The sequence below is a fragment of the Lagopus muta genome, chromosome 10 (assembly GCF_023343835.1).
Source record: "Lagopus muta isolate bLagMut1 chromosome 10, bLagMut1 primary, whole genome shotgun sequence".
NCBI classification, from domain to species: domain Eukaryota; kingdom Metazoa; phylum Chordata; class Aves; order Galliformes; family Phasianidae; genus Lagopus; species Lagopus muta.
Genome location: NC_064442.1, coordinates 18,226,610 through 18,249,785, shown reverse-complemented (window position 1 = coordinate 18,249,785; position 23,176 = coordinate 18,226,610). Strand labels below are relative to the sequence as shown.

At 42.6% G+C, this 23,176-nt stretch overlaps 1 protein-coding gene across 2 annotated transcripts in view; it reads right to left on the bottom strand.

Annotated features, from left to right (window-relative positions):
- HCN4 (hyperpolarization activated cyclic nucleotide gated potassium channel 4) overlaps positions 1-23,018 on the bottom strand; it is a 144,762-nt gene extending 121,744 nt beyond the window's left edge. Inside the window, exons 1-3 of one of the 2 annotated variants that reach the window (XM_048956124.1) lie at positions 22,700-23,018; positions 16,906-17,063; positions 13,438-13,526 (exon numbers count right to left, since the gene is read on the bottom strand). In XM_048956124.1, the coding sequence (XP_048812081.1) occupies positions 13,438-13,454 (17 nt within the window). In that variant the 5' untranslated portion in view covers positions 13,455-13,526; positions 16,906-17,063; positions 22,700-23,018. The remainder of the gene's footprint in view (positions 1-13,437; positions 13,527-16,905; positions 17,064-22,699) is intronic. The other variant, XM_048956125.1, reaches the window with a different exon arrangement.
- Positions 23,019-23,176: the final 158 nt, after the last annotated feature.

Sequence of the window (23,176 nt, the reverse complement as noted above, 5' to 3'; positions counted from 1 at the left end):
GACTTCCCCAAGGCTACACTATCCTCGTTTCCAGTCTAAACGCCAGTTATGAAGCAAAGCACATTAAGTTTAACTACCACACTGGGATGCATATGCGGATACAGTCAGAACAGATCTAACTCCATAGGGTTTTTTGGCACACACACTCACACACCACTTGCTTTCCTTGCTCTGAAGTTTACCTAGCCAAAAGGAAGGTCAGGATTCATGCACCGAGCCCCAGTGACTTCCAGTTTCATCTGATGGACAATGTAAACCAGATCAAATGAGCCAACAGCCTCGGCAGCCTTGTGTGGTGCAGGGTTTAGGCAGGTCGGTGATTCTGGTCCTTGAAGGACTCAAATTCTTCTCGGCAGTTAGAAAGAACAGCATCTTCTCCTGCAGCGTTTTTAAAAAAGAAGGCACTATGTGCATCTATGCTTTTCAACAGCGCTGACCGTCCTTCCTGCTGTCAGTGACAGCAGCATACAGCAGAGGGACCCAAAGTCTTCTGCAGCTGTGCTGGAGCATTGTGTTACACACAGCAGGAACCGGCGAGGAGCGCCGCTCACAGCAGCGCAGGAGCAGGGACAGAGGTTGACAAGGAAAAAGTCTTTTGAGCTCAGTCACCCAACACACCAATTAAACACGAGCAGACACGCATACATTTCTAAAGGCTTTTTCCTGCCATTGTTACAGGTCTTTGAAAGGTAGATGGATAGATCAGGCCAGTGAATAAGTGGGACAGCAGTAATGCTCCTAAAATAGCATTCCCTACCACTATCAGGTCCCTTTTCTCTGTATCCGAAGGGTAAAATGTCAGTTTTCGTTGCCTGTCTCATTTTCGTTGTTAGTACACACAGCTCTGGAAACTGATTTTTTAAATGGTAAACAGCTCTGGGGAGAAAAGTTGTAATTGATGATGATGATTAGCCTTGGACAAATGGGCGTCCCACTGATAATCACACTGATAAAAAACGTTCTCCATACTATATATTTTCCTCTTGTTTCTCACCACTGATATGAAGCTTTTGGGCTTCTTTGGGGTTTGTTTAAGGTTTCTATTAGCCTTGCACTATTTTTTTGACAAGATTTGTACCCAACTGGTCTGAGTACAGCACCTCAACATTTTCAGCTGGCCTACATCACTGCTCCAAGACAAAGCAAGTTAATAACATTAAGGAGTATTTTTCACCTGATCAACCTACCCTCTCTTCATGCTCCCCTACCACGTACTTCACAAGCACAAGGATGCCCTCACAGCCTTGCTGATGTTCAGACTTCTGCACAGAAATGAATCTACAGCTTCAGTATCTCCTCAGAAATAATCTCAACTCTAGCATTGTACTCCCATTCAAGTGTTTTAAACCAGGCTTACAAAAACAAAAGACCTACAATAAACGAGGAGTGTAATCGTTCATTTGGTGCTTTTTTATATCTGGAAACGTTATCATGCTCCGCTACCACCACCCAAAACACACAGCAAAGTGAGTATGTGATGTTTGCAAGGTGCTCCATTAGAGAATATCTTTTTGAGACTCAAAGAGTTGAGATCTAACTGCACTGTTAAATATTTAAACTGCCTCAACTGACAAGCTCTGAGACGGAAAAAAATACATAATTTCTACCAGAGTCGTGCACAGGACAAAAAGGATTCAATAGTCCTCACTGCAGCCTTCCAGTACTTGAAGAGAGCATATAAACAAGAGGGGGAACGGCTGTTTAATGGGTGGATGGTGACAGGACAAGGGGGAATGGTTTTAAACCAAGGCAGAGGAGGTTCAGGTTGGATATGAGGAGGAAGTTTTTCAGCCAGAGGGTGATGAGGCACTGGCACAGGCTGCCCAAGGAGGCTGTGATGCCCCATCCCTGCAGGCATTCAGGGCCAGGCTGGATGTGGCTCTGGGCAGCCTGGGCTGCTGGTTGGTGACCTGCACACAGCAGGGCTTGGAACTGGATGAGCATTGTGGGCCTTTGCAACCCAGGCCATTCTATGAGTCTGTGATTGAAAAAACAATGCCAATTCCTCACGCTTTGCCAGAAGGTAGGACAATTCTTATTTTTTTTAAAATCTGATTCAGTAGAAGAACACCAGAGGAATTGCACTGGTGGGATGGGATACATTGCTGAGTATCTACACACAAAACTGACAGCAACGTCAAACTCCATATACTCAGAATGAAAGTCAACTCTCATTTGGAAGAGATTTACTGCAAATTAAGCAGCCACCAGTGCTGCTCTTCTGCTGAAGGCAGGTTAATGGCGTGGCTGAGGGCTTGCCTTCCAGATGGTCTTGATGCAAAAAACTAAAGATTAAATTACTGTATTTCAAATAAGTTGTGCCACTAATGCTTATTTTTGTCACCAAAGCTGATGAAAAATATCAGGCCAGCATTTAACTACGTGCTTGTCTTTACAGATGTAGGGAACACCAAAGTCCATGTTTAGAGCCACACATTCTGCAATCATCACGTTGGTGCTTCTGAGAACAACCCAGCAGGTTCTTTAGGCCTGGGGTGCTTTGTTGCACAGGGTAAAACACAAATGGCCCCAAACATTGCTGAGAGCAGGAAAAGAGCCCTCAGCAATTGCAAATCACACAAAAATAGCAAAAGTACTAATTGAGCTATAAAACTTCTATCTTCAGACCTCCTGAGCAGAAGGCACAGCATTACCAATTGCAGTGCCAAAGATTATATTGTAAACAGATCAGCCAAATAAATGCAGTTCCATGAAATTCTAAACTAACAATAACACTGGAAATAACATCTGATTGTCCTAACTTACCAAACACTTAAGGACTGAGAACACTGATTTTTAAAGGTCTGCTTACAGCTCCAATTACAATGCTATGTGAGACCAACGTGTTTATTTATTCTTTGAAATGACAGCTGAAATTTACTTAGAATTTAAACTTTTACTCAGGAAAAAAAATCTTATTTGACCTGTAAGATCTGCCCAAGTAAAATGGAGATTCTCAAACAACAGCACAAGTATACGAAATTAAATGCTGTTGTTCCCACATTCATGGGGTTCATACATTATTTGTTACTGAAGAATTTGTGGCACGTAAGTTCTATCTAGCAGTCATGCAGATTGTGAATATTAGTTTGTACCCATAGCCTAATTCTTGGCTTTTGGATGACCAAATATATTCTCAAATGGCCTTTCCCATGGCTCTCTACACTGAGTTTTTGAGACTGTATTAACAATGAGTTTTCTAATGCCATTCTTCCAGTAACCATAAGACTGCTAATTCCTCCCACAGTATCTGAACTGATAACCTCTTAAGGTGCTTGATATTTCTAGAAAGCTTTGGCATTGATTCAGAGAGTAAATAGACTCCAAAATCTATCATACACGTAGCACATCTGCAGCAAGGAAACGTACAACATTTCTTCATTCTTCACTCTCTACATTCTCATTAAATGTCCAGTACACAAACAAGGTGGTAGGAACAGACAGTTCTTTTTCTTGGCTGGGACTCTGTGCTATGTTAAGCACTCTTTGCTACTATGACATTATAAGCAATAAACTCTTCCAAGGGAATCTACACAGTCAGACAGTAATGAGAGCTCCTGCAATCATACCAACCCTGTTAACTGCTGTGGTACTTTGTGCAGATGCATGCAGTCCTCCTGGGGCATCAGAATAGTAGAAAACAGTGTTTCCAGCTATCTGCTGTTTCCAGAAGGACACACCATTATGTCCATCAAGACGTATCTGCCAGAAACTGACAGAAAGAAAAGTAAAGCCTTTGTGAGTCATAGGAAGAGCTTTCCATCAGGTGCTAAAGCAGGATTTTGGAACTTCATAGGAGAGGAAACAGTTACTGCTCCACAGCTTTCAATAGCTGCAAGTCTCCACTGACCTAACTAAGCTTAACAGAGCAACAGACAAACAACTACTGTCCAAGGTGAGCCTACCTTTGTGTACCATTCAAGCCCTTTTAAGGCACATTTAAATCTTACTGAATTCAATGGGAATACCAACACCCACACTACATCCACTACCCTGCCTCAAAGTATCCTCCAGCAGTGCTTGGAGCACACGAATAATGCCTGTCTCTTACCTGCTGATGATGTGCACCTTACAGCTGAAGCAAACCCATCACATTTGCATGGTCCTCACTCGCTTTCTAGAGGACAACAACATTATTTGTACAACTCAAAGTGATTTTAAATACAAACCATTCTTCAGTGAAAAAAAATAACAGGCCTGCAACGTTAATATAAATTTGATCAAGTTTGATGCAGCCGTAGCATTCATGGAACAGCTACAAAAACTTGATGGCCATTGTACCTCATGACCAGAAAGAGCTCTCTAATCCTTTTTTTCCTCTGCCCACTACATATTTCTGCACACAGACACACACACTTCCTGGTGAATGTATCATTCATCTCTATAACTCATCAGATCTATGCTGCAGACATCCAAATGTGCTCACAGTCGTTTACTCATCTCTCCTCGTAATCAGCATAAAGCAACAAGCACTCAAAGAACAGTTCCTAAGTCTAAACACACACATTTGTACCTGTAATAGGCTGGATGCTCTAATACTGTCACTTTCTGTTAAGTGCTTAAAATGTGCAGTGTGATTGTTATTACAACACTGTCTTTGAGTGGGAACCAGAGCACACAGCCATAGAGGAGCACAAATCAAAATTCCAAAGCACAGAGAGACAAATGGCTGGCTGCCACTGATGAACAGAGACAGGGACTGAAGAGACAGAGGGAACGTGCAGCAAATTGTTTTGCAGCTATACAAAAAGCAAAAGTTCACAGATGCTTCTCTAATTTTTAATGCACATAACCTGAGCTGTTTTTATGTGACCCTGGTGTGGCTTTTTAGCACACAACAGGAGGATATTACACACCTCCATAATGGCTTGCTGTTGGAAAAAAGTTTGCCCATTGAACAGGAAATTTTGTTCAATAACCTTATGTCAACACAGTCAGAATTAATCATGTTACACAAGGGAGAAGTTTCCACATCCCTCAGGAAATCTCCTCTCCCTGAGTTATTGATGGCTTTGACAGGTAGGGTTAAAGTGCGTACAGCAGTTATCCTGGGTTTCTGCACAGCTACAGTTGTTTGGTGAGTTGGCATTGATGCATCTGACTGACTGGAACCATTCACTCCAGTACCTAGAAATAGACATTCAGTTGGGAATGAAATAGTATTTTGCTTGGTAGAAGTTCCTGACCTTCTCCACCACTGCAATAAGCATCACTGCTGGAGGTAGATTTGTAATTGATAAGGAACTCACAGAAAAATGTAGCAGTACTTAGGAAATGGTTATAACCTACCACCTCCCACTGCCCTCCATCCCCTCCCATACGGAACACAACTGAATTTGTTTAAGCATTGCTTCTCTTTGTGAACATCAAACAGGGCAGTAACATTTCCATTTTCTGGCTGAGAACTATCTGGAACCTTCTTGTACAGAGAATGTTTGCCAACAAACAAGAGATTGATCCCTCAGTTTCCACTGTCACTGCATTCTAGGATTCATTCATTGTTAGCTGTCTCATGGCTGCCTTATCTTTACACTTGCCCTTGCATCCATAATGCCAGAGCAATTATTAATTACCCTGTAATTTCCCTCCACTTTGTAAAAACAGTTCTGTACTTCAATAGGCACAAAGTGCCTTCAGCCTTTTTCAAGATATGACTGCACATATTTGTTCAACAAATGTGTCTGAGACAGAACAGACAAGCGTTCTATTGACTTATCTTGATATTGTGGCCATATATGCATAGTGAAGAATAGAATTACTACAGGCAGTTCAAATTGCTGGCCAATATTCCTGTTTGCCAGCCTTCTGAACACTACGTAAGTGGGAAGCATTTTAAACTCAATGCATGTCTGTCTTTAGATGGAGGATACAGAATACAGAGGTTCTGACAATATTTCAGACCAAAGAAGGACTGATACAATTTGATTGAATAGAATCAAAGTAAACCCTTGTTCACAACTATAAAAAAAAACCAAACTACCACCCAGACTGCATCCATTGGTTCCAGTGATACACCAACCCAACAAATTTAGCTAATGCTCCTTTCTGGGGATCACACAGATTTTCCATGTAGCAGTTTCACCACATAGCTTCCTGCAGGACCACAACTGTGAGCAGAAATTAGACCTTCCTACTCTTAAAATACGGCAGGAAAGAAAAGGAAATCAGATTGCCAGGGACATTTGTCCCATCTGTCTCATTTAAGACATTCCCCATGTCTCAAAGTTGACATGGGGAAAAAGTGATCAGAAATCACAGCTCTGAGTCCAACATTTAATACTGATAACAGAGCAAACAAATGCACATGCACACACAAATACACAGAACACGGACTTACTTTCCTGAGGATCCACTTATTAGCAAAATCTTTGCCAGTTCCTTTTGTGAACGACACACACATTGGCAAAATACTACATAGGTTGCTCCAAAAGCAACGCATCCTGTAGATTCCCATGGAAAGTACAACGAGTCCAATAACACTGTTTGACAGAGCACATTGTCAGCTGCAAAACATATTTTATACGCTTTATATATATTTAAACACAGTCACCACCATTAGCTGTGCCTTTTTTGCCAGCTATGAACAAGAGCCTGAATGCTGCATTCAGAAAAATCTGTACCAGCAGAGATGCACCACTCACTGCCTCACTGCGCTCACATCCACTGTTTGGTCTCCAGAAACATTCAGAAGCATCAGTGGGTGCCATTTTTTCCACAGGAGGAATTAAATTCCACATCTTTGCTTCATATACACTTCCATGTCAGACATCATTTTGTCAGAGTGCCCCTCTGCTGTCACACAGCAACAAAATGCAACAGAATATTGGCAGGAAGGTTCAACCTGCACTGCTGTACCACCAACATCTGCCTCTGGCACTGTGGGTCAGCGTAATAAAATAGGAGTCGTTACCTTTGGATGTGCCCTCATAAGTAGTGATTTCCCTGTTAGTACAACACAGCACGCTGGTAAATGATTTAACAATGTTTCAATACAGCAATATGCAAAGTTGTGCATATAGAAACAAACACAGAAATAGCTATAGATCAGGGGGTTGTTCTTGACAAAGCTGAAAAGAGCTGCTGCCATGAGCTCTCAGAGCTGTTGTGACCATGGTCTATAAGCAACTGCGGAGTGGAAAGGAAGTGGGAAGATGTGTGGAAAAATGCATGAAGAAAGAGTTTAATGTAGTTTTAATTTATCATGAAAGGGGATCAAGAGATGAGGTGATTATGAAAAGACATTATACTAACAACTAAAGAGCTTCATGAAGATCGTAAGAACACACACCAAAGAACCAAATGTCTCCAAGAAAGAGGGAGATGCACAGGGAGTGCACATGGAAAGCAAAGTGATTAACTAGCAGAGATGCTGCATTTTCAAATATTTAGTGAGTTCATATCAGGATTGGACACTCTCCTGGAAGCTTGGCCTTAGCCAGTTAATGCTTCTCACTCTTCAGTGAGGAAGAGATGCATGAAGATGCATGGATTTCCTTTCAGCAAATCCAAGGCAGCTGCACAGTGCATGTTATTATTGCAGAAGTGCTATAGGCCAACACCTAGTCCTATCTCAAGGGGAACAAGCACATTCCGAAGTAAGTCTACCCCTACTTATAAAAATAGCAACTGCCAAAACAAGAAGTCAGCTGTGTAATATGACTGGGCAAGTATGTGGGCATGGCTGATGCACATAACAAAAGCTGTACAGTCTAATGTATATTAATTCAAAATAAAGCACATGCAAATGAATGAGCATATTGATAAAATCACTTCAGAATTCAATACAGTCATAATGGTTATTGGCAGTACTTTTGTCAAATTCTTTTAGAAATAACAATACAGCTTTGGCTTCATATTAGGCTTTAGGTACTCAGCTTAAGCAGTGTTCAGGCTGCATGCTCATTTGTGCCTGTGCAAGTACAGAACAGAATTCATCTCAGGGCCACCCAGACAGATAAAATGTAAACACTGTGCATTTGCCCTCTTTGACTAACTGGCTGTTATGGCTGACCAGCTCTGGCTTTCACATGCAAGTCCTGTACTAATCAAACTTCTGTGCCTCTTCTCCTGCTTGGAAAAGGCCAACTTGGCTCCCACTGAAGGCCTTGTTTCTCTGTTAACAATCAGCAGCTCACACAACTCTAGAGGTATCGCTACCCAGTGTGCAGTGCATTTAGCTCGCAATACAATTGTCAATTCAGATTACAACCACTGAGGAAAATGCCTAAAAATAGAGGCCTTCCAGGTGGCTCAGCAGATTGCTCTGCTTGCCATACACACTAGAGCAAGTTTGCCTTTTCATACTGTGCCTGTGGAGGAACAACAGCCCATTACTGGGCAGCAGGAGTCAGCACTACTCTTGCGTTAGATAAGAACTAAGTACCCAACTGCACCCAAGCCGATTGGCTGGGAGCAAGCCTGGTTTGCTTCAGTGCTGTGTGCTCACCTGCTGGGTGCAGGTGATGGGCAGAAAAGCAAGCAGCTCAGCAGGAAAAATGCAGGGCTGCAGGGCACATAGCTGGCAACTCTCCGCCTCCTGGTGACAGTCTCAGATCCCATGCAATGCACAGCTGTACTTTATAGATTCCTGTGCTCCCCTTCTCATTGTATCTGACTGTCATCCAGCTGTATACTAAGCAACATGACTACATGAAGTATCATTCTGCCTTCAGGTCTGAATTCGATGTGTTTGCATAGAAAGATTGACCAAGACCAGCTCCTCGGTACAGTGAAAAGATTCCAACTAAATAGCTCACCTGATAAACATCCATAAAATATCTCAATACAATTGTAAAAATAAATGGTGTCCTTTGACTGTGCAAAAGGAAGATGAGAAATGAATATTGAACAGCCATAGATCCGATCAGACACAGCTCCTGTGTGACTGAGTCAAACTTATAATTACTTCTCCCACTGTATCAAGTTTCAAGCAACGCACTTCAATGGAGAAAGTCAGCAAGAACAATTCTGAAGCTAGAGTGAAATAGAACTTGTGAACTTTCATATAAGAAAAGACATCAGCTGGAACTTCAACTCCCTGACTTGTTCTCTTTAATGAGCAATGACTTCCCTGTGTCTTCCGGACCTTCACACTTTGAAGAGACTAGGTAGAGAAATATTTGTCTGTTATTTATTAGCCTTTAACATATTTGTAGACATTTCTTTCTCAAGAGTTCTCCTGTATCTTGCAATCACACCTCAATAAGTTTCATGACTCCCCTTGTACAACACTCAGATTAAGCTGTAGAAGTTATGAACCATATGATGAAGCATTCAGTTCTTTGTGTCACATTGTTACAAGATACTCCCATCTCTCTTGTGAGAAGGAACTGCATTTCCAGTCCCCAGTTTGCAAACTAGAGCTTGGAAATACTATGCACATACAATGAACACCTAAGCCTACTATCATTCTAGAAGAACAGAAGTGGTGATGAATTGGCTCAAGAGCCAAGGCTGATGCTGAAGATTGTCCATCAATGTCTAGAAAATGGAGGCAAGGCAGCCTTAATGGAACAAGAGAGCAGCTGCTTGCTGGTGCTAATTCTATGTGTCCTTACTGCAAAGCTGAAAAGAGTATTTTCGGCTTCTTATTTCATGACTAAGATGTTCTGCAGGGCTCACAGATAAGCAAACACTGTGCTCAGGCACTAAAAACTACCTAGTTTACACTGCCAGTAGGGCACCCTTAACCCTATTCCACCAGATCTTGCTTAGCACTTTTTTCAGAGATGCTGCAGGGAGATCAGATGACAGAACTTTTAACAACTGACTGAAGTGTGCCATGAGAATACTGCTTTATATGGGCCTGAATGGGAGAAAATTCCTCACAGTTTAAGCTTATGAGCTTGCATTTGAGGCTGATGAGGTAACTATAAATTTAAGGGGCTACTGTTCTTTTATTTCCAATTACAACAATAGGAAATTATGATTATATATGGGAAAGACATCTTGTATTCTGAATCAGGCCAAAGTTGCTTGTCATATGCACTGCTGACCCAGCATGTCTACAGCTCACAGGTAGAGACCATGGGGGATGGTTACCTAAAACACTGCTGGTGCACAACATGCATCCACCAGATCAGTCCATACCTACGTGACAAGCAGTACAAATCAGTCAGAACTGCAGAAGAATCTCTTCTCATCTGTAGAAAACCACAACCTGTGGGATGCTTGCTTCCCCCAGCTCTACAAGTGGCGTGTCCTCACGCCCAGCCTCAGCTGAATCAGGAGTTGACCCTCTGGTTCTAAAGGCCACTCTCCCAAACTTCCTGCCATTGAGGCAAAACAAAAATCTGAGCTTAAAGTAAACAAAAGTGGGTTTTTCTGATTGTTGTCTCCTGGTACATTTCATGTTTCAGTTGGATATCAGAAAGAACTTCTTTATAAAGGGTTGTTAAGCACTGCAATAGGCTCCCCTGGCAGATGGTTGAGTCATCACCCCCGAGTGTGTTTAAAAACCATCTGGATGTGGTGCTCAGGGACACGATTTGGTGGTGGGTTGTTAGAATTAGGGCAGCATGGTTAGCCTGTGGTTGGACTTGGTGACCTTAAGGTCTTTTCCAACCTGAGCAATTCTATGATTCTATGATTTGAGGCAGCTAAGGATTTAACTTACTGGTTTTATCCATTTCCATTCTGCCAATGGGAAATAAGCTGGGAATCCTTCATGGTAATAACAGCTCTAGGAAGATGCTGTATGAGATGAGCTGAATTCAGAGCTAAGTACCTGAAAATCAAGTAGCATCTATTAAGTACTGATGAGTGGTGCATGGGCTGAAGTGATTCAGCAAATCTAGGAAAGGTCATTTAGCAATTAAGTAACTGACATAAGTTGTTTTAAAACCTGAGTTCTCGCTCCTTGAAAGCTTACCCTTAAACCAGGCAAGAGTCTGAGCCTATGTATGCCAGTGGAATGAACAATGTATGTTCAAAACTCACGTGATCTAGTTTCCTAGCTGCTGCATGTGATATGCTGAGAGCTTTTCAGATGTACTGTGCAGATTTAAAAACATAAAGACATTTTACTCACTCCTTTTTAAAGGATGAATAAAACATTTTTTCAAAATTGTAATACTGAGAAATATGCATGCCTGGGTATTGTGCCTGAAATGATTTCCTATGTATTATGCATGGCTAAGAATTCAAGTTTTTCCATACTGTTTCTATTTTGCAAAGAAGCAACTAGAAAAGCATGATTTTGAACTAAGAGAATCACAGTGGAAGTGCAGAAGGTGCAAAAAAGGTTTTTCTAGAGTTCTATCTTCAAAAGAGCCACCTAGTTATGTTCATGGTGCAGTTCACAGGGCCCCTGGCTCACGTTTCCTCTGCAGAAAGAGGGAGACAGCACGAGAACATTCAGTACACAGGCTGCATTCATTCAGCTGTGTTTTTACTGTCACATCTTAATTCTATTCACCCCACCCAAAGCTGCAGGAACTTCCAAGACCTCCTTGTCCAAGCTTCCTGGCCTTTGCCAAGCTTGTCCTTCACAAGACCCGAGCAGAGCAACATGGCTCAGCACCCACCATCTCACTGCATACCTCAAGGAAACAGTGGGCACTTCTGGGAGTCTCTCACTCAAGTATCACCACTTCTTTTCAAGTACTTTTATTTTTTATTCCTTACCCTTCACCACACACACACACTTCATTTGATGCCCCATGAATTTTGTTCTTGAGCTGCTCCCTGATACGTTTGTTGTTCCTCTCTCCTCAATGTTTGGAGGGAAGGAAGGTGGAAGAGGATGTTTCTTTCACTCAGGAGGGGCTGCTGCCTTCTTTTAAGGGAGGCAATCACAAGAGGAGGGTGTAAGTGGATCTCTAGGGAAAATCATAAGAACAGGAATTTCCAATAAACCATTTCCCTGCTGTACTCCTAAAGCTTCTACAAGCTACAGCTTAAGGTTTTCCTGGTTATAAGAGACCTCTCTATTTCTAACAGCCTATTACCATTTTCTTCCCCTCTTGAATGTGTCTGATTTCTTCTCACACTCTTCTCAGCTTTTGGCATCCACAACACCCAATTGCAAGGAGGCCTGGCCACCCATTATGCTGCTGTACAGTCAGGCATTTTGAAGTTTCATACGTTTTTCTTTCAACATCTGAAATTTATATTTCTTTGCTTTCAAAAACCCCTCTGATTAATGCAGCCGCTTTGCTGCTTTTTAAAACCTTAAGAAACAACAGCCTTACAGAACTTACACCTGCTGGAGAAGAAAAGCTACAGATTGCATCACTTTGCTACGTTGCTCTGAATGTAAATGAAAATCACAGACATCTTTAAAGGATTGTTTCTTATAAATATGGAGATCGTTAGCTTGAGATTTGCAAGCATGAGTCTGCACTTCCCCTGAACAGCAAAGCATTTCCTGCTGTGCACTGTACAACAAGGCCTTTCACATAGCAGCAATTTGAGAATATCTGGCAATGTTTCTATTTTAAGTACTGAGCCTCTTTGATACGATGGCTTTTACCCCACTAGAGGGATGTCTACACATGGAAAAGCACTCATGGGCAGGTACATCTTGCCCTTCTATAGAAACTGTATCACCTTCTGTACTACTGAAGGAGGGTTAAATCCATACAGATGAACTGCACTTACACGGCCAGAAGTACAAGATGTGCTCTGAAGTAGCACTCATGGTACCTTCCTTCCAGTAGGTTTGCCTGGCCACCCAGGGAGCACGAAAATACCCATGATGAAGGATATGTGGAAATGATATCAAAGTATTTTTTGGAGAAAATGTCAGAGCAGTAGAAAGCACAGATGATTTGTAGGTTCTCTATAGAAGTGGCTTTCAGTCACAGACTCACTACAGTGTATAGAAAGGCCTCCAAGGCACTGGAGGTTTTAGCAGAATCTAAAACCATTCCCTTCTAGAGCTTCATCCCTCAAGTTAAAAGTATTCTGTCAGCATCTTAAAAAAAAAAAAAAGAGAGGAAAAACAGCTATCTGCCATCAGTTCTGCTGTAATTAAGTCATTTTTACACTTGCTTTACAATGAACATGGTGGAATAGCCAAAATATTTGACTCTGCAAAAGAACTGGTTTGTTTGTTTCAAGTACTGCTATACAGCATGCGAGGAGAAAAAGCAGCTTTACGATGATCTTTAACCTTCCACTGTAATCCTAAGCCTCAGCTTTGGCCAGGTAGCAGAAATGTCTCCCTAAAACACATTTTTTCTTGATTTATATGAGAGCTTATGTCAAACGACATCTAGCTTTTCCATTGACATCAAGCTGTTATTAAATGTTAGCAAACATCCTATCTTTAGAATGCTAAGATAGGAAAACAAAATATCCTCTATCCCAGATGGCATTTCATCTTTCATACTTGATTTTTTTTCTGCTGAGAATAACAACTAAGATTGTGTTTTCTTGCATTGCTATCTATTCAGGTCTTGTTAACACCAACAAAAGACAGGCTCTCATTCTTACCTTCTGTCAAAGGACATCAAGAAGAAATCAGCTGAAGCTGGCAAAACTGTTCAGCTGTGATTTTGCTGGATCAGAATCACAGCAAGGTTCTGCAAAGAATGACAACAGATACCTCTCAGTTTTCATGCATCAACTAAATTGGAAATTACAAAGCAACTGCCTACTGTATTAAAACTAACTCAAATTTAGCTTTGTGTGTGGAGAAGACATTCTATGTAAACGAAATGCTGACGCCATGCTTGGCACCATAAAACATGGGGGAGAGAGAGAGGGGGAAAGAGAGGTACTAAGGCAGGCACAGAGATTTAAAGCAGGTTGTTATAAAGGTTCAGCTTGACAAAACATCCAGAGCTCAGTTACACGTGCTTTTTTGGTGGCTGTCCCCCACTGATATCAGGTACAATGAAGGACAGCTGTTTGGCCACCTGTATCACCTGAGAGGCTGATATTCACACTTCAGGCTCAGAGGCCTCTCCAGTTGACGTGGCTCTAGCTGTGTCACAGGGCATGTCCATGGAAGCCCTAATGAGGCACTGGATATTGATTGCTCATTAGTATCAAAGAGCACTTACAGGATTTCTGCTTGTTGAGTAGAATCTCCAAAAGAATCCACTAGGAATGTTCATGATGCCTTGATGAAATTTATACGAAAAGATCTTAGATTATCAACTGATAAAAGACTTAAAAGGCAAAAAAAGACCACCAGGTCATATTCCTTACAGAGTGGTTTTAAGCTGAAGACCTGAGTCCCCAGGGTTGTACTGATCACTAACGTTGCCTAAATCTAACAAGCTACAAGCCAAAGTACAAAATCCATTTCTTCAGGGGGCTTCCAGTGGATCTTTAGCAATAAAAAAGAACCAGAATAAGTAAATTTGGTAGCAAAGCATAATTAACTTCTACTAATGCCAGGAACCCAGACTTCTGGTTGTTGTCTCCCAGGTAAAGGCTATTCTGGGCACTGGGTCTCATGCTACGTGTCTTGTACAAACCCTCAGCCCAGAGCTCTCTGAAGCTTACACGTAGGATTTGCAGATGCAGATGGAGAATAGCAGCAGTGTGGAAGCATCTGCCCTCTCTTTATTCCCTTCATCAACTGGGTTTCCTTCAGTTACAGTTAACCCAACTGCACACAGGACGTTTTTTGTCTCCAGCTATACAAGAGCTTCTGAAGTATCTCAGCCCAGTTACAGGCTTCTCATTTCTTGAGCATGGGTTGGAGGTACACATGAAAGCATCAGGAAGGATTGCTAGCCATGGCAAATCCCTGTTGCTAGGTAATAAAATTGGCAGAAGAAGCTGAATGTCCCTAAAGCTATACATACTGGGGAAAAAAACCTCTATCCTTGTTTATAGGGGTACCTGCAAGTACCAATTAGCAACAACAAACATGACCATGTTAGGCAACTCCATGCAAATGTCAGTACTCACTTGTTTTGAGAACACCAATAATATAGGAAGGATTTACAGAATCAGAAAAGATAATTACACCAGTAGAAAAAGACTAGAAAAGGTATTCTGTATGTTGTCTGTATTTTGGTCACCTCATTTAATAAGGATGAGCAAAGGAACAAATCCATTGAGAAACACTAGAAAGACAACAACCCTGATTTAGGAGCTCCTTATGCAGAAATTTGTTTACACCAAAAGCCAACAGGGAAGCATTACTATATTCTCACCTTCTCTTTGCAAAGCAAGTAGTGACTACTGGGGTACTGGATTAGAAGGATTTGTCCTTGTGTAATAAACAGAGGGCCTTTTCTAAAACCTCATGGTGGAGGGGAATGCTGTTTCCTACCTCCTGAATCATCCATTTGTTTGCACAAGGTACACCTTGTTTTAGGAAGGCTTCAGGAACACACTCAATAAATTCAGCAAATGATACATACTTCTACACCTCATCCCCTGAGCTCTGCTTCTGCTGCAGTTCTAGACAAAAACACGAATATCCATTACTATGAATGATACCAGCCTTCTCACCAGCAGCAGCAGTAACTGAAATGTCATACGCATCAAGCAATCTAAGACACAGAAGAGCTACTTCCTCCTTATAAAAGTGAATGGTTGGTCAGTTTGTCAAATCATTACTTCACAGATGACTTTCTTGCAGTGCACAGAAAGACAGCATATGAGAATAGTGAAAGATTGCACTCGAAATAGATTTGGAAATAATATCTAATAGAATACACCCTTATTTTAAATGCCTGACCTTCACTGTTTCAGTCTACCTTCACCAAACAAACTCCAGCAAATTCCATCAAGGCAGGCTAAAGGGAACCCATCCCAAAGCTGACTTGAGAAAGAGAAGTCATGCATACTTTAATTAACAAGAAAACAACAACGTGCATTACAGCACAGCAGTCTCTGCGCTGCATGATGTGCACTCCAATGTCAAAGCAGGAGTCCTTGAGGGCTGAGAAAGGAACAAGTCCTTAATTTCTGTTTTAGGCTATCAGTACAAGCAGTTTTCCCATGCAACACTGCATATTTCTGATCAATATTCTTCTCCTCCACACACTGATAATCAGCTCTGTTGATACAGGAATGTCTCCAGTACCTAACATTACATCATTTGGAGTTATACAAATACCCAGTGTTCCACTCCCTAGCCCACAGGCTCCTAGCACAGGATGCAAGTTTTCTCAGGAGTTACTTGTGTCCTGCTGCAGGAGATTAAGACCTCCATTTTATGCCTGGTAGATACGAGCAACTACATTAACCTTAAGCTGAAGGAGAACATTTTGTTATATAAGCACATCCCTGCTCTCATAATGCTATTCATATTAATACAAAACACAGGGGAGATTAAGCAAGTAAATTAAATTTATTAGTGTTCTGCTGTCTGCTTCCTAAACAGCACAAGATCTTAGGGGACCAGAGACGTCTCCCCACACTCTGGGTTACATGGCAGCAGGACAGCTGTGCAGGCAGGCACTCACATCACTGCGGCCCCATCCAGCTCCGTGCCTCAGCAGCTCTTTGGGTACCTGGGATGACTTTTACCTTTGTGCAACTGAAAAGTGACTTTCTGGGAGCAGAGATTCGTGCTGCCACCTCACTGCGCTGCTGCCACTTCTCCTCAAGAAGAAATGTCAAAAATATGTGATAAGCTGGTGACACTGACAGCAAGGAGTATGAAGATGCTGAGCACGATAAATACACAAAATAAGAGGCTCTGACCTACGGACTATTTTCAGCATCTCTGATAAACAGGACAAAAATAACAGCTTTGCACTGCAGAAAGTGAGAATCATTATCAAAAGCATTGAAATGAAGACAGTCTCACACAGGAATAGATTGCCCAGATAATTCTACAATTCTGTCACTGAAGATTTTCTTGCAAGCAGCTTTGTGAAGGGAGGCAAAGTTTGTAGGAAAAGGAAAAAAAAGTTTAGTTGGGTCTGGGTTACAAATATCAAACTCAATGTGCTTCTGGGTCCATGAAGAAACAACTGCACAGAGGTTTACCTGTGTGTTTGTGTCCCCCTCACAAAAGGAACCATTCAGCATTTCCAATAATAAGTTCCTACTGGAGCCATTGGTTTCAACCTTGGCTGAAGATAGCCGGAACTCCCAGAAACTGCACACCTACAGTCCAGTCAGCAGCTGCACACACAAGACTAATTCTAAAAGGCAAACAAACAGGAAAGCTGTATCGAGGTAACAGCTCTTCACTTATATAAAGCATATAAACAAGCATATAAACAAGAGGGGGTACAACTGTTTACATGGGTGGATGGCGACAGGACAAGGGGAATGGTTCTAAACTGAGACAGGGGAGGTTCAGGTTGGATATGAGGAGGAAGTTTTTCAGCCAGAGGGTGGTGATGGAACAGGCTGCCCAAGGAGGCTGTGATGCCCCATCCCTGCAGGCATTCAGGGCCAGGCTGGATGTGGCTCTGGGCAGCCTGGGCTGCTGGTTGGTGACCTGCACACAGCAGGGGGTTGGAACTGGATGAGCATTGTGCTCCTTTGCAACCCAGGCCATTCCATGATTAAGGAACTTTTATCAATAGACACATTTAATATATTGAAGACTCTAAGTCCACTTTAATATTGAAGACTCTTTAAGTCCACTTTAATATTCCATCTGATGTTATGAGCGTGGCAAGGCAGGTTTAAGTGTACCATACAGTGTATTTTCTACTGAAGCCATAACAGCTGCATGTCAGACTCTCATGCCATTAACAACTAGAAAAGCTTTGTCTTTGCTCTAAATTGCAGCATATTTGGAACAGGGTGCTTTGAGTCTTGGACCCATCTATCATCATTAAACACTAACTGGTTCTAATGCCAGTGGTGCTTAAATAAAAACAGGGAGAACAAGGCAGATATATGACACTAACTACACAGGTTTAGGATTCTGTTCACCTGCCCCATTAGGACCCAGGTTGAACACATGACAACCCTTTGGACTAGGAGGAGCTGCTCATCAGGGAAAGTATTTCTCAGAGAATGCACAAAAGAAGAAGAAATTTGTTTCTTTCTCTACCCATACATAACTCGTTAATGCCAGCTTCGTGTTGATGCAGAGTCAAAGGGGTGTTTTTCCCCTACACATTCAGTGCAAGAAACTGAACTCTGACAAAGTAGTGGCTCAAGTCCCTTCTGCTGAATTTACTGCATTATCCACATTAGGAAACATCCAGAGTTAATGAGTGCAGAGATTAAAGAAGCAGAGATAATCACCAGTCCTGTCCATGGCCATTCCTGTCAGGAACACAGCTTACAGTAACTGCCCAGGGTCTCCTCTTTCTGCTCAGGTCACCGTTGATGAGGATAGGAAATCTTGGCAATGATGAGGAGAGTTTCTCCTTCTATAATCCAGGGGCATGCAACAAATTGCTTATCTCCAATCTGCAATTCTCCCCTCCACCCATCTGGAAATTTGGATTAATTAATCAATGCCCTCATGCTTTCAAGGTCACAGAAAATGAAAGGCACTCAGCAAGACGGCTGCACTGACTGTGATTATTTATTATTATTTTTTAATGTAAGCAGAAAATCTGTGAGGCAAAAAACACCTTCATCTGTGCCATATCCTGCTGGATGAGATCCCACAGCTCCCTTGTAAACCTCAAAGCTCCTCAAGGGAAATACTCAACGTGATAGGGAGCAAAATGACAGCATCATTATGACAGAGAGTTAGGGATGCCACTGACAGTGAAACTGCAACACCACACAAACTTGTGGAAACTGTTCCTGGAGATGCACACCAACTGAAACCACTGGAAAAGAAGAAATGAAAACTTAACTGGGGAAACATTCTGACTCTGGAGATCAAGAAGCATTAACTGTTAAAATTCTGGAAGATCCCGAAGGACCACTTAATTTCAGTGCTGCTTCAAGGGTGGATTCTTCATCTTCAACCTTGATAAGGCCATTGAAAAGAGCAACTATGAAACGTATCTGCAAAATAACATTTGAACTTCACGCCAAACACAAGCCAGGCTTCACTCCTGCCTTACAACAATAAAGTACAGGCAGAGATGCACCAATTTGGTTCTACTTCTTCACTTAAAAAATCAAAACCTTATTGCAAGGGGTTTTGCAAGGAAAAAAATGTAATAGAATTTAAAAAAATAAAAATAAAAATAAAAATAAAAGAGCAAAATTCAGTGCCTGCAATTCAGCAGCTGGAGGAAGAGGGCCCAGAAGTAAAGGAGCTTCTGACACCGCCTGGGACAGCAGAGGCCATCAACACCAGAGCTACAGCATCACTCTGGCTTCAAACCAAATTCACCTCCCTCAATGCTGACATGCGTTGACAGACCTGCACGAAGATATTTTTGTGATGGGAACAGAACTGCCATGTAATAATCAAATACTGAGATGCTGTAATTTCATTAGCACTGAGAAGCCCAGGCAGTGAGGCTGCTGACTGTCAGCTTCCATTCAGATCAAAGTAGGACCAATTAACCATGCGAGACGTTGATTAATGGAAATGAATCTGTCAGTTACTGAGGAAGTCACACAGCTACTAACAACGCAACTTAAGCATCAGGTAACACAGCTGAGTACAAAAATCAAAGTAATAGATCAAATACTTTGAACGGAACATTTTTACTAGCCTGTTATTTACGCCACTGTGAGTAATCCCACTTATCCCTTTAGCACAGCTGGATAGAAGAGGATGGATGATGAGCTGACAGTATCACAGGGAAACCTCCAGATTTTCTAAAATAAGCAATAAAAGGGGCATTTAATCTCTTTTATGCATCTTGTAGTCTCTGGTTTGTCAATAAATCACTTGTTCAACTTGTGGAAGCCTGCACTTTTGGCAGGCATACATAAACTTAATAATGAAGTGATGGCAATACATTTTTATTATTGCTGTTATGCCCGTCATTACTATCACAAAACAGTACTGAGCAGGCACAACACTCTTCCTGCACGCATCCCTCTGCCTCTGCTCTCTAGAGCTAAGAGCTTTACGTGGTCAGCAAGGTCAAGTCCCTGCACCCTGCGTGTTTGTTGTGTTCACGTGGCCTAAGGCCACACAAAGAACAATCTGCAAAATTAAATTAGATACATGAATTTAAAAAAATACACTTTAAAAGGGAGAAAGTTACAATACAAGGGCTTACTTCTGAGTTGAACAGACACAGCTGTTTTGGCATATGTATGAACAGCAATCAAAAGAACACCAGGCAGCAGGAAAGCTTTCTTGGTAAATACGAGACTCTTGGCAGTAACATCCTTAACATCCTCCTCTCCATTTTACATCTACCTAACGATACAGGTGTGTATGTACATAGTAATGAAGCAGTTAGGCCGCTAAAATCTACTGGCAATAGTTGCAGAAGGAATAAATTCTGAATTCCGACCATAAGGATGGCAATACAAAGTTGGAGGGAGAAAAGCAAAACTGAAAGAAATTGCTTGAAATAATACGCTGAGGAAAGATGGGTGCACCTGAAACAACAAAAGAAGCTGTGGGACCAAGGGGAGAAAAATAACAGACTTAACAGAGAGATCCTTAGCAATCCACCCTCATGAAACTACATCAGCTATGCCAGCAGGCTCCCTTTCACTTTAGATCTTAGAGTTTTTTAAATGCAACAAGTTAAATCTATTTAGATTTTTTTGTTTGTTTGTCTCATGTAGAAAAGATGAGCTGCTAGCTGCTTCTTCCAGCTGGCAATCAGTGAGTATATTGCAAACTGTCTGAAAGATAGCACACCAGGCATAGCCATACCAACCCAACAGTTCACAAAACCCAGCCACTACCGTGTGATAAAGACACCAGGGAAAAGCACCACAGCTCTTTGGCAAGAGACAGGAGTTCTAAGCCTCACCTCTTAAAGGAATTCCACCGCTTTGAAAGACCAAATTATCCACAAGTGTCCCACTCCTAACCGTCTAAATGTGTTTTCATCCTTCAGCCATTTCTCCCTCCTCCAAATTATGAGGAATGGCCATTCTACAAGGACAGTATGAATGGTTGCTGTTGATGTACTACTTTAGTTCAGTAACTCAGCTTCGATAGAAGGCTGAACTCTTCTTTTCCTCCTACAGAATCTGTTAGTAGATCTGCCATGAATCACTCCTAGAAAACGAGGCACTAGAAACTGTTGTAGAAAATGGCTTGTTTGCAGCTTCTGCTGAATAGGAGCACTACTGATTGAATGCATGCATGCTACCTTTCTCTGACATTTCTATTCCTTCTCCTGTAGTTTCCAAGGAAGTCCCAAGTTTACAAGCCAGCTCAGCACATTTCATAAGCACAATCTGAGAAATCCTCTCAGAGAAGCAGTGATTGGAGAAAGCAACCAGGAGGCCCATGCTGTGTTCCCTGCTCCACGGCTGAGCTTTCTGGGTGACCCTGTCAAGTCCTGGAACGACTGCATTTCCCTACCTGCAAAACATTCTGATGAGTGTTTCTCCCTTTTGAAAATGCAGCAACATCATTTACTACGAAAGGTGCCTCAAATGGTAACCTGGCTTCTGGGTTGTGACCTCAGGCAAAACCCAGAACAGCTGGATGACAGAACTGCCAATCTGTATTTACTAACAGACAGAAGCATCTCAGTGTGACCAACAGGTCACTCCTGTCACCAGAGGTTTTGTTTCAGATGAGGCAGCAGTTACTCATGCTATTTTCACCTTATTCACATCAGCCAAACCACAGAAAGAAAAAATAAATATAAAACATATCCCACATAAACAACAAAATAATACACCTTTACTACTTGTGTTCCATTTAATGTAGCTGAAGGACAACTAGTTAGCCTAACCTCATCTTGGTTGAGCACGTGGTGCTGGCAGCAGGCAATGCTCAGACCTGGGATTAATGCTATTAGCTTAGCACCCTCAAACATGCAAATATAGTTTAACAGCAGTGAAGTGGCATCCCCACATCAGTACAGGTCAGCATGGACTCCCACAGACAGCTTCCAGGCTCCTTCATGCTCCACAGTGACCCTGCCTCGCATAAACAGCATTTATTTTCACTGTTAATGAACCAAGATGTGAGCACCACAGTCATTCCCCTCAGTAAAATGTAACATCAGGTAGCTGAGGAGCAACCTGTAACAGACAGCAAAGTGGGAAAGAGGCACAGCTGCAGCACGCCCAGCCAGCTGGACAAACACAGAATCAGAATGGCCAGGGTTGGAAGGGACCTTGAGGATCACAAATCTCCAACCCCCTGCCACATGCAGGGCCACCAACCTCCACATTTCACAGCAGCCCAGGCTGCCCAGGGCTCCATCCAACCTGGCCTTGAACACCTCCAGGGATGGACGGGGCATCACAACCTCTCTGGGCAGCTGTTCCAGCACCTCACCACTCTTCTAGTAAAGAACTTCCCCCTGACATCCAACCTAAATCTTCCCTCTCTGAACTTAAAACCATTTCCCCTCGTCCTGCAGTTATCTACCCTTTAAAAGAGTTGATTCCCCTCCTGTTTGCAGGCTCTCTGAAAGGTACTGAAAGGCTGCAATGAGGTCACCCCGCAGCCTTCTTTTCTCCAGCCTGAACAAGCCCCAGCTCACTCAGCTTGTCTGTAGTGGAGCTGCCCCAGTCCCCAGTCTTCTTCATGGCTCTCCTCTGGACCCTCCCCACCAGCTCTCTGTCTTTCTCGTACTGGGGGCTCCACACCAGGGCAACTGAAAAAGACGAGCTGCTGTGACATTTAGCACAGATCCTCAGTACCACAGAAGCACTGCAAGCCAAACTCAACACCTTGCTGAACCAAGGACTGAAAAAGGCACCCTAAAACTTAGGAGAACCATTATGATGAGTGAAGAACAGACTTCACCTGGAAGGAAGATGGGTGTTGATATTGCGGTTGGCTTCCACACGTTGCACTGAGCTCAGTGGGCTGCAGGCAGCTCCACACTACGCAGCCCCAGCAGTCCCTCAGCCCACAAAATGGCGGCTGCACACACCCCTCAGGCTGCACTTCTCTCCGTCGGCACAACGAGAGAGCTCCACTGCACCATATATGCATGGATATGACTGCAATCTGGTGTGTAATTAGCTATTAGGAGACAGGGTGATAGGCAGCAGCCTGCACTCAGAAAACTGGCGCTCCCAAAACGAGGCACCAAACCCCACAAGACGGGGACACGGCGCCGAGGAACAGCAGCACCACGCCTCGAGTCCCCCCCGCTTTGCAGAGACCTGCACGAGCCCGGGCACGCTGCCGGATTGGCTCTCGATTTTGTGCTGCGCGCTGATTGGTGAAGAGAACCACTCGCGCGCTCCTTCTTCCCCCCTATTGGCTCCTGCTTCC